General features: G+C 37.7%; 1 protein-coding gene and 1 long non-coding RNA gene across 2 annotated transcripts; one reads left to right on the top strand and one right to left on the bottom strand.

The window, feature by feature from the left end:
• Positions 1-9,593: 9,593 nt before the first annotated feature.
• On the top strand, positions 9,594-12,996 carry ALB3 (63 kDa inner membrane family protein). The gene is made up of 11 exons (XM_078996622.1): positions 9,594-10,054; positions 10,246-10,356; positions 10,442-10,516; positions 11,370-11,430; positions 11,533-11,606; positions 11,696-11,800; positions 11,885-11,992; positions 12,088-12,191; positions 12,274-12,426; positions 12,529-12,661; positions 12,773-12,996. The coding sequence occupies exons 1-11, from the start codon at positions 9,719-9,721 to the stop codon at positions 12,872-12,874; spliced, it is 1,362 nt and encodes a 453-aa protein (XP_078852748.1). The 5' UTR covers positions 9,594-9,718; the 3' UTR covers positions 12,875-12,996.
• Positions 12,997-13,182: 186 nt separating this feature from the next.
• On the bottom strand, positions 13,183-14,062 carry LOC145048191 (uncharacterized). Its single transcript, XR_013682770.1, has 3 exons — positions 13,877-14,062; positions 13,637-13,701; positions 13,183-13,363 (listed from the first exon to the last, which is right to left on the bottom strand). It is a non-coding gene; the product is annotated as an uncharacterized LOC145048191 (long non-coding RNA).
• Between the last annotated feature and the right edge of the window lie 1,906 nt (positions 14,063-15,968).

Genomic DNA, 15,968 nt, shown 5'->3' with positions numbered 1-15,968 from the left:
GTTCCATTTATAATCATGAATCGTTTCTTCTTTATGCTAATTGTTGGTGTCAATGATAAATGAAAATAGTAAGCTATAGGGGCTGGATTGGAGTCTATTAGAGAGTTGATGATCACTGTAGGATTTCATGCACACAAGGTGTTTGTCATATTGTCTGAAAGAACCTAATAAGTGTAAAAGTGGCATTTTATGTGAAAATCGTTAACTTTGAACCCTCATTAAGCCAAACATTAAGGTCCTTAGGTTAAATTGAATTTCACATCTCAATATCCTAATGAGTAACCAACAATCATGTTAAAAGTGATAAACTTAAGGCTTAACCATTCATTACTTAATAGAACAACAAAAGTGATTTAAAAGCCATTATGATCAATTTTCCCAAATATGTCCTCAAACTTCTAAAATTCGTGCAAGTCAATAGGAACACCTAAAAATCATGAGACTTATTTTTCTATAAATATTATTGTGTCTAGTTTCTTCAAACTTTGAATCATATTTCGAAATTCCAAATCCTTGAGGGGTAAAATTGGCAATCTTCTCGGTTTGGTCCATGTTGTCACAAATTTCATGCATTGTCTTCAAAAAATCTTAATAAATTCATCAGAACTCCAAATGCCAAAATTCCAAAAACTTGTAGTTATATATGGATGTATTGTTTCCCACAATAAAGGGTCTGGTGTAATTCTTAGTAGATTGGTACAGTTTATTCCAATAGTTTTGAGTGGTCCATAATATGACAGCTTAAAGTTACTAACTGGTAAATTTAATATAAAATCAACCAAAAATCATTAGAATGCGACATCTTTATATTTCTGAAAATATAAAAGAGGGAACTTTACCAATATTATTTTATCGAAATTTAAGAATGGGTTGAAAGGTAAGAAAATAGATCCCAAAAGAGCACTATAATCAAAGAGAAAATAAGAAAATATATACATAAGTTTTATAAGAGTAATACAACAAAGCACAAGCAAAATAATGTTATTATTGTTGTGTAGGTTCTCGAAAAGGAAAGGATCCATCTTGCTCATGCTAGCTGATTTTCAAGTTCAAGGAGGCGAGTTACACTAACTCTCCTATTATGTAGGCATTACTTGTTTTATGATATTATTTACGGTTACCCTAATCCGATGAATTTTTCATACTAGAGTGTTCATCGGATGAAGATGAACTCGACGAGTTGTTCATACAACTCGGCGAGTCGAATGAAGGACTATTAGATATCTGTTTAGAAGGACAACTCATCGAGTCAATGCCTAACTCGACGAGTAGAGACGAGAGTGAGGACAACTGACTGGATAAGGACTCGACGAGTTAGCGAGCCAACTCAGAGAGTCGGGTCAATTGGAAGTTGACTTTGACTTTGACTTTTGACTTGGCCAAGGGTAAAATAGTCATTTTACCCTAAGGACAGTTAGCAGTGTTTGATTGAGTGTTTCGTAGGAATTACAGCCGGAAGATTTCCGGAGCAGCAGCAGCAGACAGACAGTTCCTGTGCAGATCAGCAACTACTTCGAGGTGAGTTACCTTGCAGTAGCGGTGGGTCTAGGGCCACAATGTCGGTCCACCAGTAGAAGTTGTGTGTTAGATGATTGTCTTTGTGATATAAACTAGTTTTCCTACTACTTGATATGTTATATGCTAATTTGATGTGTTATAGTAGTAGAGTTCGGTTGCTAGGACCGAAGGGTAGTCAGACACCCCAGATATGTCTGATAGTATGTGATGTCATGATTATATGCTAGCATGATCTGAGATATGTGTTAGGGGTAGTAGGAAGGGAACAGTCCCCAAGTTCGGTTGTTAGGACCGAAGGGTGGTCGGCACCCCATAATGGTCGCACGGGTAGGTCGGCACCCCAAAATGGCCATACCGGGTAGGTCGGGCACCCCAGAAATGCCTGACAAGTATGGTATGTTATATGATTGTATTGTATGTTATATAACTGTATGGTATGTGGTATGTTGGGGGAACTCACTAAGCTTTATGCTTACAGTTTTCAGTTTGGTTTCAGGTACCTCTTCATCAAAGGGGAAGGAGTTGGCACAGTAGCGACACATCATACACATACACCATTTTCCGCCTTACGAGATTGTTCTGGGATTTGTACTATGATATTCAGTTAGTTTCGTATTTTGGTTTTCAAACACGATATATGACTGTGAGATGATTTGATCAGACAATGTTTTATTTACAAATGTTTTTCCCAAGTATTGATTTAAAAATGAAATTTTTGGACGTGAAAATTGGGTTGTTACAAGTTGGTATCAGAGCCTTGGTTTGAGGGATTCGGACGCACCTTCGGGGGTGTTTGGACTCAAACCCATGGATTTAAAAGATTTTTACAAAGAAAATGACTTTCTAAAATATAAGATAAAAGAGTTTTGAGAAAGAATAAGTGTGCGATGTGCGCAACCGGCCAAGCTCAAGTAAGTATTCCCCAAAGTACCCATACAAGTCTATGTTACGTTTAACACGTTCAGTAGAACAGCATGCTAGTATAGGACTAAGGATCTAGGAGTGATGCCTTATGTGCCTGCTTTATGTGCTTCAACTTATGATGATTGCATGCTAGAATTGAGTATACAGCAGTAGGATAGCCTATTGAGGTTATGCCTGATAATATGAGCTTAGCATTGTATGTTAGTGCAATTCTTGTTATGAGAATATAGTTGCTAGAGAGTTGTTCCCTTTTGTTCAAATGCTGCTTGCTTTGTGCTTTGTGGGACTCTGAGCAATAAGAGTTAGCCATTAGGTGAATACGTCACATCACATGTGGTCAGAGTTGAATAATCTCAGAGTGCTAGAATTGGCCCTATTACGTAGCTCTCGTTTGAGTTTAACCGATGTGGGGACGAGTCTTTTACTCGAAGGATTATCTGAGCCTCACCCCATGTGATGGTAGTCAGGTAATGGCTAATTGGCATTGCAAGGAGGCCTTCAGCAGTTGAGGACCGGATAGGGTGGGGTCGGAGGTTTTCCCTAGGGTAAGCCTAGGATGAGGATAGTAGTGATCAGCAGTGGAAAAGGGATCTGGTGGAGTCAAGGCAGTCCTTGAAGAAGGTACGGATAGATGTGGAAGGTAGTATGGGCCCGTACTACTGAAAGTAGAGGATCCGTACCCGAACTAAGGAAGGCCGAGATAAGACCAGGGAACTTTTAGTAAATGTGATCCTTCAAGAGGTATCAGTATCACTAACGGTTGTTATTATGTATTGCAGAATGGTGGTACTATGTTCGAGGCCAATAGTTGACAGCTCAGGAGAGGGATTGGGTTCGGGATCAGGTTCCGAGCCAGTAGATGAGAGGCTATGCGAGTTCATAGCATCAGAGATCACCAGAGGTATCCTTAAGTCGACCCCCATCATCTTCGGGTCGATCAAGGAAGGGATAGTTGAGCTGATGGAGGACCGCCTCAGGGCGTTCACGAGTGACCTGGCATCTAGCCAGTCAGGATCTCACACACTATCCTTTAAGGACTTCAGGGGCAGTGGTGCACCAAATTTCATGGGGCGAAGGACCCCATTGCTGCCAGACGATGGATCGTAGATATTGAGTCTACGCAGTTGACTAGTTTTTGCCCCGAGGGGTCGAAGGTGAGGTTCATAGCAGGGTGTTTGAGGGACAGAGCTAGAGATTGGTGGGAGTCTGTTGGTGACTCATTGGGAGCCTCGGTTGTTGAGGCTATGACATGGCCGGACTTTGTGCCCGGTTTAGAGAGGATTTCGCACCTGCGGTGGAGCTCCAACAGTTAGCTAGAGAGTTTTTGGACATGAGACAGACGACGGAGACTGTGGCGGAGATCACCGCCAAGTTCCGAGAGAGGGCGTTGTTGGTACCTCAGTATGCGGGAGATGAGGATATGAAGAGGACCTGCTACCACGACATGCTGCGAGCCAACATTCGGGAGCATGTCATTTTTTGGCTTTCCCTACCCTGGACTCTACGATTGCAAGGGAGAGGGAAAGGGAGATAGATCTGTAGCACATCCGGAAGAGGAATTCAGAGGAGGGACAGACAAGAGGGGCTTCGGGGAAGAAGCCCAAGGGATCAGATGGTAGGCCGAAAGGCCAGACAGGACCGGGCCGCTGCAGGAAATGTGGCAGGCCACATGAGGGAGCATGTAGAGTGGGATCACCGGACTGCTATAAGTGCGGCAAGATAGGGCACTTCAGTAGGGATTGTACCGCCCCTACACCTATGATACAGACGTTAGAGTTGTTGTGTTTCCACTGCAACCAGAGGGGCCACAAGAAGGGTAATTGTTCCCAGTTGACAACAGCCGCACCAGTGAAGGCGCCAGCTCCAACGATCCTGTGGATTACCGATGGCTGGCAGGGCAATGCAGAGGCTCCAGTGGTGAGGAGTCGGCATTTCAGCTAACTACCGAGGAGGCACGTGCCGCACCCGATGTGGTGACGGGTATGATTCTTTCCCTCTAATTTATTTATATGATGTTATGATGTTGATATGTGCTCTATGTATATGCGTTTATGATCGTTCCATGTGAACAGTATCCCAATACAGGTGTTGTTCGACTCGGGTGCCACCCGATCATTTGTTTCTCTTGCGCTTAGCAAGAAGTTCACTAAGTCTCCGGGCTTGTTGGATTGCCCTTTAGAGGTAGAGATTGCCGATGATCGGTCGGTGCGAGCATCATCAGTGTTCAGAGATTGCGTTCTGAGGCTATTTGAGGAGCGCTACTTGGTAGAGTTGGTACCCATTCCGTTGCGTGGGAACAAGGTGATTATAGGCATGGATTGGCTCAACCCCAATGGGGCGGTGATAGATTGCGCTCAGTAGCTGGTGTGGATCAGGACCCTAAGTGGGGGAGAGTTGGTAGTTCAGGGTGAGAGGCCACAGTGAGGGCCAGCGGTATGTTCTGCAGTGAGAGCTAGGCGCTACCTTCAGCAAGGTTGCGCAGGATATGTCGCGTATGTTATGGACACCCGTGAGGCGGGTAAGGCGACGGTGAGCTAGGTTCCAGTGGTGTGAGATTACGTAGATGTGTTCCCAGAGGAGCTTCCTGGGATACCTCCGGAGCGACAAGTAGAGTTCAGGATCGACCTAGTCACTGGTGCAGCTCCGATAGCCAAGGCACCATATCGGTTGGCTCCACCTGAGATGCAGGAGTTGTCTACACAGTTGCAGGAGCTGTTAGACAAAGGATTCATTAGACTGAGCGGTTCACCCTGAGGAGCCCCGATTCTATTTGTGAAGAAGAAGTACAGGTCGCATCATATATGTATAGATTATCGGGAGCTGAACAAGGTAACGGTGAAGAATCGCTAGTCACTCCAGAGGATTGATGACCTATTTGACCAGCTTCAGGGAGCATCTTGGTTCTCCAAGATCGACATGCGTTCAGGATACCATCATATGAGGTTCAGGTAGGAGGATGTGAGAAGACCGCGTTTCGAACACGTTATGACCATTACGAGTTTGTGGTGATGCCCTACGGGCTCACCAATGCTCCTGCCGCGTTCATGGACCTCATGAACCGCGTGTGTAGATCGATGTTAAACCGGTCTGTGATAGTGTTTATTGATTACATCTTGGTTTACTCCAAGACGCAGGAAGAGCACGAGGAACATTTGCGAGAAGTTCTAGAGACTTTAAGGAAGGAGAACTTGTATACTAAGTTCTCCAAGTGTGAGTTCTGGTTGCGCGAGGTGCAGTTCCCCGGACACCTCGTCAACCAGAACGGGATCTCAGTGGACCCATCCAAGGTAGAGGTCGTGATGAGATGGGAAGTTCCGAAGTCTCCATCTGAGATTCGGAGTTTCCTGGGACTAGCAGGCTACTATCAAAGATTCATTCAGGAATTCTCCAAGATAGTCGTACCCCTGACGCGGCTGACAAAAAAAGTCATGGTCTTTCATGCTTTTGCTCCATAAATTTGACCTAAGATGAACAAAAACACCCGATTTCAGCTTTCTTTACTTAAAACACCAACAACCTACTCACTGATAATCAACTAAAAAATAGAAAATAAAATAAATCAATATCAACATAGAGGAAGATTCAGATAGTAGTAGGAAGAAGAAATAGTTGAGTTAAAAGAGGATCAATTCATATAAAACATTATTTGAGTATTTGCAGAGGGGAGAATTTTGGGAACAATTCATACCTGGAGTGTGGTTCAACTCCCTTTTATCCTCCTTACATCTCACTTATCTCTCATGAAGCCTACAACGACTTCAATTTCAGCCCCAAAAAATATTAAAAAAATAATCAAACAAACCTGATGATTGAAATGGAGCAGCCAATTTGATACGAAGGAGGTGGGGTCAATGAGTCGGAGCACCAATCAACAACGTCAACCTTTGCTATAAAAAACAATCACCAACTGAAAACCATATGGACATTAGGGTTCAAGAAATTGGAAACAAATAGAAAAAAATAGAAAATGAATTAAGCCCAAAAATATAAAGAAAGCAGATCAATTAATCCCAATACAGAAATGAAGAAATAACGACGACACTAATCAGGTCGTTGCTGCCCTGTCGGGAGGAAGATGCTGGCTTGAACGGGTTTCAGATAAACTCAGAGCCAAAAACCCACATAGAACAACCACGACCTACAAATCGCACAATCTGTATCCGAAAATAAACCCTTCGTGTACAGATAAGATGGGAAGACAATGGAGTAGCGAATGTTACGATAATGAACCGTGTATGCAGTGAGAGGAATCGATATTGTAGGAGTCGGTGAATCTAAACTGGACTGAAATATGCGACTATAGGAGACTGTGGCGATCAATTAATTGGAAGGATGGAATGAACTAGAAGGCAGAGGAAGAGTCGACCGGATTGGAGCGAGCAAGATGAGAAGCTGGGAGTAGGAAGAAACAATCTATGAAATCGGTGGCGGTGGGGTATTTACAGCGGTGACCTAAAGTCGAGACGACGATGATCATGGTGCTCAATAGAACAATGACACAGGGTTGAGGAATGATCGAGATCAAGCGGTGAGTTTGGAATAAACTGGATGGGGGTGGAGGCGGTGACCATGGTTGAGTAAGTAAACCTGAAACCTGATGAACAATACCTAAGGTCAGGTATTGTTCCTAACTTTCATTTCCATAATATATATATATATATATATATATATATATATATATATATATATATATATATATATATATATATATTAATTAATTAATTAAAAAAAAATTATGTGGTCCAAATTTGTTCTCAAATATTTCCGCGATAAAAAATGTTCTCAATTGAAGGCATATATATATATATATATATATATATATATATATATATATATATATATATATATATATATATATATATATATATATATATATATATATATATATATATATATGATCTTACAATCTGATCCTACCAAAAAAAATATTCATATATTCATATATTATTGGGATTGATATACCTACCTTGGATCATAGAATCGTAGGTTAAGATCACGATTTTACCAACCTTATCTAATGATCTCAATCGAATAGAATAGTATCTAACTTATCTAATGATCTCAATCGAATAGAATAGTATCTAACTGAAACTTAAATTTTTTGTTTAAAAGTTGGTCAAATCTTTCTATGAGATTTTAGTTTTTATAAAAGCAATTGCAACAAAATGTTTAATAGATGATGGAGAGATTGGTTTTAATCTGTTATCGATTCTTTTCTTATTAATAAAAGGAGATTAAAAAACTTTTGAAGAACTAGAACAATGAAAGAATGTGTCATGCTTTGTTATTTTCTGGAAGTAACAAAAAGTTTTGGACTAAACCCAAATCAGATGTGGGCCGATTACTTAATATTGTGACGGACTCAGATTGCAACTTTGTAAACCCTTAACGTTTGGCTGGCCCAAGTAATGAATAAAAACAACTCAGATTGCAACTCCAGATTTCAGGGGGAGCAAAAATCGACCATATATCGTAAACATCAGTAAAATCGCAACTGAACAAACAATCGATAGTGCGTTTTATTTTATAAACTTCTAGGTACTAGGTATTTACGGTGTGGTTCGATTTTGCATTATATACCGCATCCACCATTCATAAAAGCCGCATACCAAAAATTGAACTATAGATCTTCTAAATATTTAAATAATCTATATTACCTATTTAATATTTATAAACGGTTGAGATATTTAGTTTATTCAATAGTTTGTTTGAATACATACAAAATGTATTATTTAAGGTCGTCTCAAATATTACTATGGTCCATCGGTTTTATGATTTCGGCCATTTCGACATTCTCTAACATTTTAGCTACTAACTTGACACAAAGTCGTTTTGCATTTCTATTTGACGTATTATAAGCCCAAAGAAATATGATTATAGTCCATTAATTTTGTGGTTTTAAAACTCTGCCCAAATGTAAAAACTACACCAAACTTATTGCTATTTATAAACGAACCAAACCATATAAATATTGAACATAGGCTTCCGCTGGTGTCATGGTGAGTTTGAAAAGAAGCAAGGCAAAGTCTTTAGGAAAACTGTGTGTCTCCCGAAGACTCAGCCCCGTTTGATATGGTCAACAAAATGTGTTTGATAATCCAATTTTGGTCATCTGACTCAGCTCTGTTTGATATGGTCAACAAAATGTGTTTGATAATCCAATTTTGATCATCTGACTCGGTAAGAAATATCTGATCAAGAAAGGAGTTGGCATGATGCTAACTGAGAAAGAAAGCAAGATTTTACAATAATACCATTGGTCTTGGATAAAAAGAAATGAAATGGGTGGTTACAAGAATTGAACTTGGTTCTCCCCTATACACACAATGATTTTACCAACAAGCTAAAGGGTTTTTTGTGTTTTAATCTCTAAAATAGTATATTTAATGTCTATTATCTTGAAAGTTTTTGTTTACATTATTATTATTATTATTATTATTATTATAAAGAGCATCAGGGTAAAATAGTCATTTTGCATCAGTCAGTATATCCACTCAGATGTATAATCAAACAACATAATTTTTTACTCAGTCAGAACTTATTACTCATATAGATTTTTCTCAATCAGCACTTTCTCAATTAGCAACTATCAAACAAACCCTCAATGTGGCCTTGACATAAAGAGCATGGACACTTGAAACATTGCCTTATGGCCTCCTCGAAATGAAGGCTCCTTACCATAAGGGCTCCATTTGGGTTAAGTGGGTCTACTCTTATAGATTCTACGGTTGGAATTTATAGGATGTCTCGACTAAGAGTGGTATCGGTTGTGGATGGCATAACATCCATATAGAAAGCCTCCATATTTTGATTTATGAGTTATGACCATATTCATCTTGATTGTGAACAAATTGAAGAAGACTATCAAGAAGGTACGTACATAAAATAGGCATTAAACTTCTTATTTATGGTAACAATGATGTTTTTTTGGTAACTTTAATGATATATTATATAAGAAATCAAATTTGATGGTATTTTGAATAGAATAAAATTTTTATTACCTTCATTTTCCCATCGCTGTCGTAAAATAAATAAAACGGTGATTCCCCTGTTCGTTTGCTCCAAAGTGACGTGGTCGCAACCTATCGGCTGTTGTCGAATATCCCACTTCACATACGTCATTTCTCCCAATTTTATTTTATTTTATTGTTTTTCATCACACAAATAACGGATAACGCACACGCAGTCTCTCCTTCTCCCTCTCATCCGCACACACAAATGAGAAGGTGAGTGAATTGCAGAGAGAGCTTCCGACAAGCAATCAATCCATCCATCCATGGCCAAATCTCTCATTTCATCTCCTTCATCCTTCGTCGGAACACCTTTTCCTTCACTTTATCGCCATGGACGCCTTTCACCCAGGACTAAGCTTATATCTACCAGAGTGAAATTCAGTTTTAACGGACTTCCTCCCATTTCTTCATTCGATGCCGTCTCTATTGATTTCGCAGCAATCGCTACCCGTGCGGAGAGTCTTATGTATACCTTGGCTGATGCGGCGGTTGCTGTTGATCCCGCTGCGTCTGCTTCGGGGGAATCGGCTACCACCACCGTGCAGAAGTCCGGGGGATGGTTCGGTTTTATTTCCGATGCTATGGAAGTTGTTTTGAAGGTAGTTTATTCCGATAACTTTGTAGTTTTTAGGATTAGCGATTGATTTTGTTTTGTTTGGTGAAAATCTGAACTTAATCTAGTTTGACTAGATGATCTATCTGCTCAGCAGTTAATTTGACTTGTTTATCTAATTAGAAAGTGGCAAGATTTGACCAGTACTTTATCTTCACTTGCGCTTATCTTAACCAGGTACTGAAAGATGGATTGACTGCCGTTCATGTGCCATATTCCTATGGATTTGCAATTATATTGCTGACTGTTCTTGTCAAGGTTGCAACCTTGCCATTGACAAAGCAACAGGTGATCATCCTCTCTCATTCATATATTGATGATGATATACATGGTCTTCTACTACTATTGTTTGACGAATTCACTTGTTTAAAAGGTTGAGTCAACTCTCGCAATGCAAAATCTCCAGCCAAAGCTCAAAGCAATTCAACAAAGATATGCAGGAAATCAGGTGCAACATTTTTTATTATAGTATTGTATGCTACACTTATAAGAAATTTCATTTATTGTATGCAAATGTGAACATACTCTTATGTGCATTCCCCACTTCATTAGGAATGGTGTGCATAGCTTTGATTGCCTTATAAAATATTAGGATTCATGGAGAATTTAAGTTAGAGACTTGATAAATGTGCCATTGAACCAATAATAACAAACTTAAACATTCTGCTGAACACTTTCATTATCATATGAAAATCTGCCATAAGGGTTTTAAATTGGCAAACATGCCTACAAAATCTTCACCCCTAGAAGCATTCTAATGATTTCAGAGCAAACCTGAATATAAAGAAACTACTCGGATGATTAATGAAGCAAACATAAACAGTTCATAGTAAGATGCAATAATGTTACCTTCAAAGACATTGATGGAAGACAGATGAAGCTTGACCTTTAACATAAGAACCAAATCATCATACACACTAGTACTATAAATTTATGTTAGGGTTCATTTTGGAAATCATACTTTTATAGATCCATGGTTTCAAAACACACACTTTAGGTCTTAAAAACCAGTAACATGATAAATGATAAATGCTACTGTTGTGCTAGAGACATGACATTTTTTTAATAGGACAAGTGGCACGAAAATAAAACGTACTCTATTGTCAGGGTTCATTTCAGTGTCTATAGTTTCATAAACAAACATTTTGGGGCCTCAAAGGTTAAACAATAACAACTTAGGTTCCATTTCAGCATTTAAAAATACCATCATTGTTAACTTCTAGACCCTTAAATGTATCATTTAAGTTAATTTTACACCATCTTTAATCCTCTATGTTTAACAAAATTGATAATCATTTCAGGAAAGAATACAACTTGAGACATCACGTTTATACAAACAGGCAGGGGTCAATCCTTTGGCAGGTTTGTCTCATGAATGAGGAATTCCATTTTATTCAAACCTTTTTTCATCACTTTATTCTCCTCATAATCTCATCAGTTATAATTTTTTATATATAATGACAGGATGTTTACCTACTTTGGCCACAATACCTGTATGGATAGGCTTGTATCAAGCTCTTTCAAATGTTGCAAATGAGGTAAACATATAAACGCAACAATTTCAACTTTTTTTTTTGTAAACATCTTAATCATTAGTTTACAAATAATTGCTTATTATTGTCTCAAGGGACTTTTCACGGAAGGTTTTTTCTGGATTCCCTCTTTGGGTGGGCCCACAACAATTGCTGCTCGCCAAAGTGGATCAGGAGTTTCTTGGCTCTTTCCATTTGTGGTAAGAAAACCCCCCTCATCTTAATATAGGAAAAGTAGAATGCTATAATAAACAAAATGAATGAAAAGTACATTGTTTTTCCAGGATGGACATCCACCTTTAGGTTGGCATGACACAGCAGCCTACCTTGTATTACCTGTACTTCTTGTTCTTTCTCAATATGTATCAATGGAGATCATGAAGCCACCCCAAGTGAGTATACATAAACATTATTACAGAAACATAACTTTATATATTTTATATTATTTATATGAATTTTTATATTATGTATTGTTTTGATATGACAGACTGATGATCCAACTCAGAAAAACACTCTTCTTATCTTCAAGTTCCTTCCCCTCATGATTGGTTATTTTTCTTTATCTGTCCCATCAGGATTGTCAATTTACTGGTCGGTTTTTTTAAATGTTAATTTTTTTTTTATAATCAAAATAAGTTGACGTGTTATTAATTATTATTATAATTATAAATAGGTTTACAAACAATGTGCTGAGTACAGCTCAGCAAGTATGGTTGAGAAAATTGGGAGGAGCAAAGCCTGTTGTGGATGAGAATGCAGGTGGAATAATAAGTGCGGGGCGTGCAAAAAGGTCCTCTTCTCAACCATCAGAGTCGTCTGGTGCTAGGTTTGTCTCTCTCTTTTTTTTTTTTTTTTTTGGTTTTTATAAATGTCAAAAATTATGATTATTTTTTTATTAGAATTAATTTGATTTGAAATATGAAAATAGGTTTAAACAGCTAAAGGAAGAAGAAAAGAGAAAATCAAATAAGGCACTGCCTGGACCAGATGTTCAGGTGTTGGCATCATCTACATCTGACTCTGAAGAAGACGACACTGATGAAGACACAACAAAGTCAACGGTACCTCCAATTTTTTTTATTAACTTTCTTTTTGGTGTAAAAATTGATTTATGAATGTAATTAAGACTTTTAAAAAAAACTAATTGAGAATAATAATAATAAATATTTCAGGAGGTTTTGGAAGAGGCGTACGCATCTAGCACAACAAAACCAGTTCCGGATTATTCGGGGCCAAGGAGGAGTAAGAGATCAAAGAGAAAGCGTTCTGTATGATAGATACCATTTATTATTACATGTATGTGGTGTGTAGCTCTAATTTTGAACCCCATATTTTGTAAAATCTCATATTTTAGTTAATATATAGCTGTCATTTTTTGCGGCTCATATTTACATAATTACATTCTCTCCTCCTACCCACAAATCCACAATCAATTTTTTTTTTTTTTTTACATCAAATGTGGTATATATATAATATATATAACTCAAGTACTCAACCCAACCAATGTTGATTTACCCATATTTTTACAGACTCGAGGAAATACAAAGCCTCCCTTATTTACTAACTTATCATCTTTATACAATAATCAGAATTCCCTTCATTCATTATCTTCTAAATTAACATAGACTTCTCACAAACTTCAAAAGTTATTCAATTGTTACATTTATACTTGTGTTTCATCGTTTCAATCTCCTTGAAGGTGGTCCATGGTTCCCCACTGGGTTTGGCCCAGATGGCTGTTTATATGCCTTCTTCTCTTCCTTCTACATGATATATATATACATGCACACACACATACATAATTTTTACTATAAATCAGACCAAAACAAATAATGTTGTGTTTCGCATGCAATGAATTGAGACAGATGTTAATAAGACAAAAGTTGTCATTTTTATTTGTCACATCGGAAAAGGTGGGAACAGAAAGTGGAAATGATAGGATTTCCCTCTTTATCATTATCATCGAAAGTAATCATAGAAAATTGTGCGGTTATGTGAGTTATGTCTTGTGTAACAAACACAGCCAAAAGACTAACCTGAGTGGAGCTGTATATGCTGCCTGGATTTAAGCTATGGTGTGCTGACCGAACCTTAAAATCAACTATACATGTAGTAATTCATAAAGTCGGTTACATTAGAAAGTTTTAACAATATAATTACATAAAAGTTTTGACTTTCCGAGTCATACTCCAAAAAAAAAAAAAAAAAAAAAAAAACTTTTTTTTAAAAATGTTGTAACATAAAAACGTCAAACTTGAATTCGGAAAAATCCATACCTGGTTTAGTTGCATGAACTTTGGATGGAAATGGCAGAAGGAGGAGGAGGCAAAATAGGAGAAAAGGGAATAGAATCTGAATCCTCTTCATTTTGAGAACGGAAGAATTAAGGTTTTAAATTGAGGATATGATGATTGAATTTTGTGACAAAAATTTGCTCCATTTAACAAGTTGTGTGGCATCCAATGTTATCATTTCAAACCTAAAATTTGTCTCTGCTTCACTGAACTGTACACATAAGTTATTTGTCTTTACTTATATATAATGATTGTAACCATATATTAAGAATTATTATTTGTTACTTTATGGGTTTTTAATTGATTTGTGTTTGACTTTTTTTTCAACCAATTATTATATGATCAATAAATTTCAAGTATTATATCATTTTGTGTCCAAAGTGGTGGTGTCCACGACACGTCGTCGGCTGTATCTTCTTTTTATTTTTTTTCTTTTTTGTGATCGACATAGTTTTGTTACTACCAAAATACACTTAACATGTCCCACGTTTTTTTGGGAAAGAGGTTCTCCCCTAACGATTTGTTTTAGAAGAAAATTGGCTACGTATCAACACTATTAAGACGGATTTATGGTGCAATTTCAGTGGGGGCAAAACAATAAAGGGATAGAAGTATGTGTCAATGAGCATATTTTGCGCAGTATTTGAGGTATGACATTACACACTATACACAGACCAGTTGATTAAAATGGAGGGATGCAACGCAACAGGAGTTGTGTAGATCTAAATGTTGGCTGATAAAAAGGAACATAAAAGAAAGATAGATGTCGCAAATGGAGATTATGATGGTTTGGACATGTTCATAGGTATTGTGCTTAGGAGATTTATCCTATCTATCCTCTTTAGATGTTATCCTTATCCCTAGTTATTAGTATTGGATTCAAATTAGTCTCCAATTATCTAGCTATAAATATAGCTTCATTGTAATTGTTCTTTTCAAGTTGAAATACAATTTAGCAATCAAAGTTTATTATGGTATTAGAGCAAAATTTGGGAATCAAACCCTAATTCACTTTAAACAATGGTTGGAGACACTCTAGAAAAATCGACAAAGGAAACGACGACCATTGATATCTCATCACCATAATTTCTCACTTCTACAGGATGACTATCCTGAGCAGAATTTTATTGGCAAAAACTTGTTATGTGATGGAAATTATAGTGACAGAGAAAGCAAGATGACAAGCGCTTTGTTCGCCAAGAGCAAGATTTGATTTGTCGATGGTTCGTTGCCGATGTAGGTTGATGATTAGCCGATCTAATGAATTGGAAACATTGTAACGCCATGGTATGTAGATGGCTTGTAAATTCTATGGAGAAAGAAATCAAGAGTGGTGTCAAATATGCAGTCATGAATTGTGACATATCGTCGGCCTTAAAGAAAGGTTTGGGAAGGAAAACGCCCTTATGTCTTATAAACCTCTGACGTACTATCACCGCCATACGTCAAGAAGAAATGACCGTTTCAAAGTATTACACCAAATTAAGGAGAATTTGACACAAAATTCAAGCGATTAGCCAACTACATGCATGCATTGTAACAATTGCATATGTGAAATCAAAAGAAATCACAAAGTTACGTTACAAAGAGCGGCTTTATGATTTCTTGATGGGACTCGGTGTAGAGTATAACATTGTTAAAACCCAGATCTTGACCACCAATCATCTATCCACTCTTGGATTTGCCTTCCATCTTGTGGATAAGGATGAACAACAACGCTTGATCGGATCAACACGACACTCGTCTTCGTTGCAATCATGCAACAATTATTGATTAAATTTCTTGCATGCAAGAAGTAGTTTGTAAAAACTAAAACTTTCGGGACCTGTTAGGCTATTTCCTTTGTTTTATTTTTATACCATTAACTAATAAGCCCAACTCGTCAAGAATAGCAAGAGTTCGGTATTCCATTTAACCACCGTGATATGTCTTGTTATACTACGTCTTGATGATTGAGTTGGACAAATCACCAAAGTTGTAAACAAGTTAATAATTCCCTAATTGTTTGCAATCTCGAAACTCATGCAAAAAAAGATAAACTAAGCAATGTGTATGATCACGAATTTCTACACAT

Source organism: Lactuca saligna, chromosome 5, assembly GCF_052625555.1.
Source record: "Lactuca saligna cultivar CGN05327 chromosome 5, ASM5262555v1, whole genome shotgun sequence".
NCBI lineage: Eukaryota > Viridiplantae > Streptophyta > Magnoliopsida > Asterales > Asteraceae > Lactuca > Lactuca saligna.
Note: the sequence above shows the minus strand (reverse complement) of the source record. Positions and strands in the feature narration are given on the sequence as shown.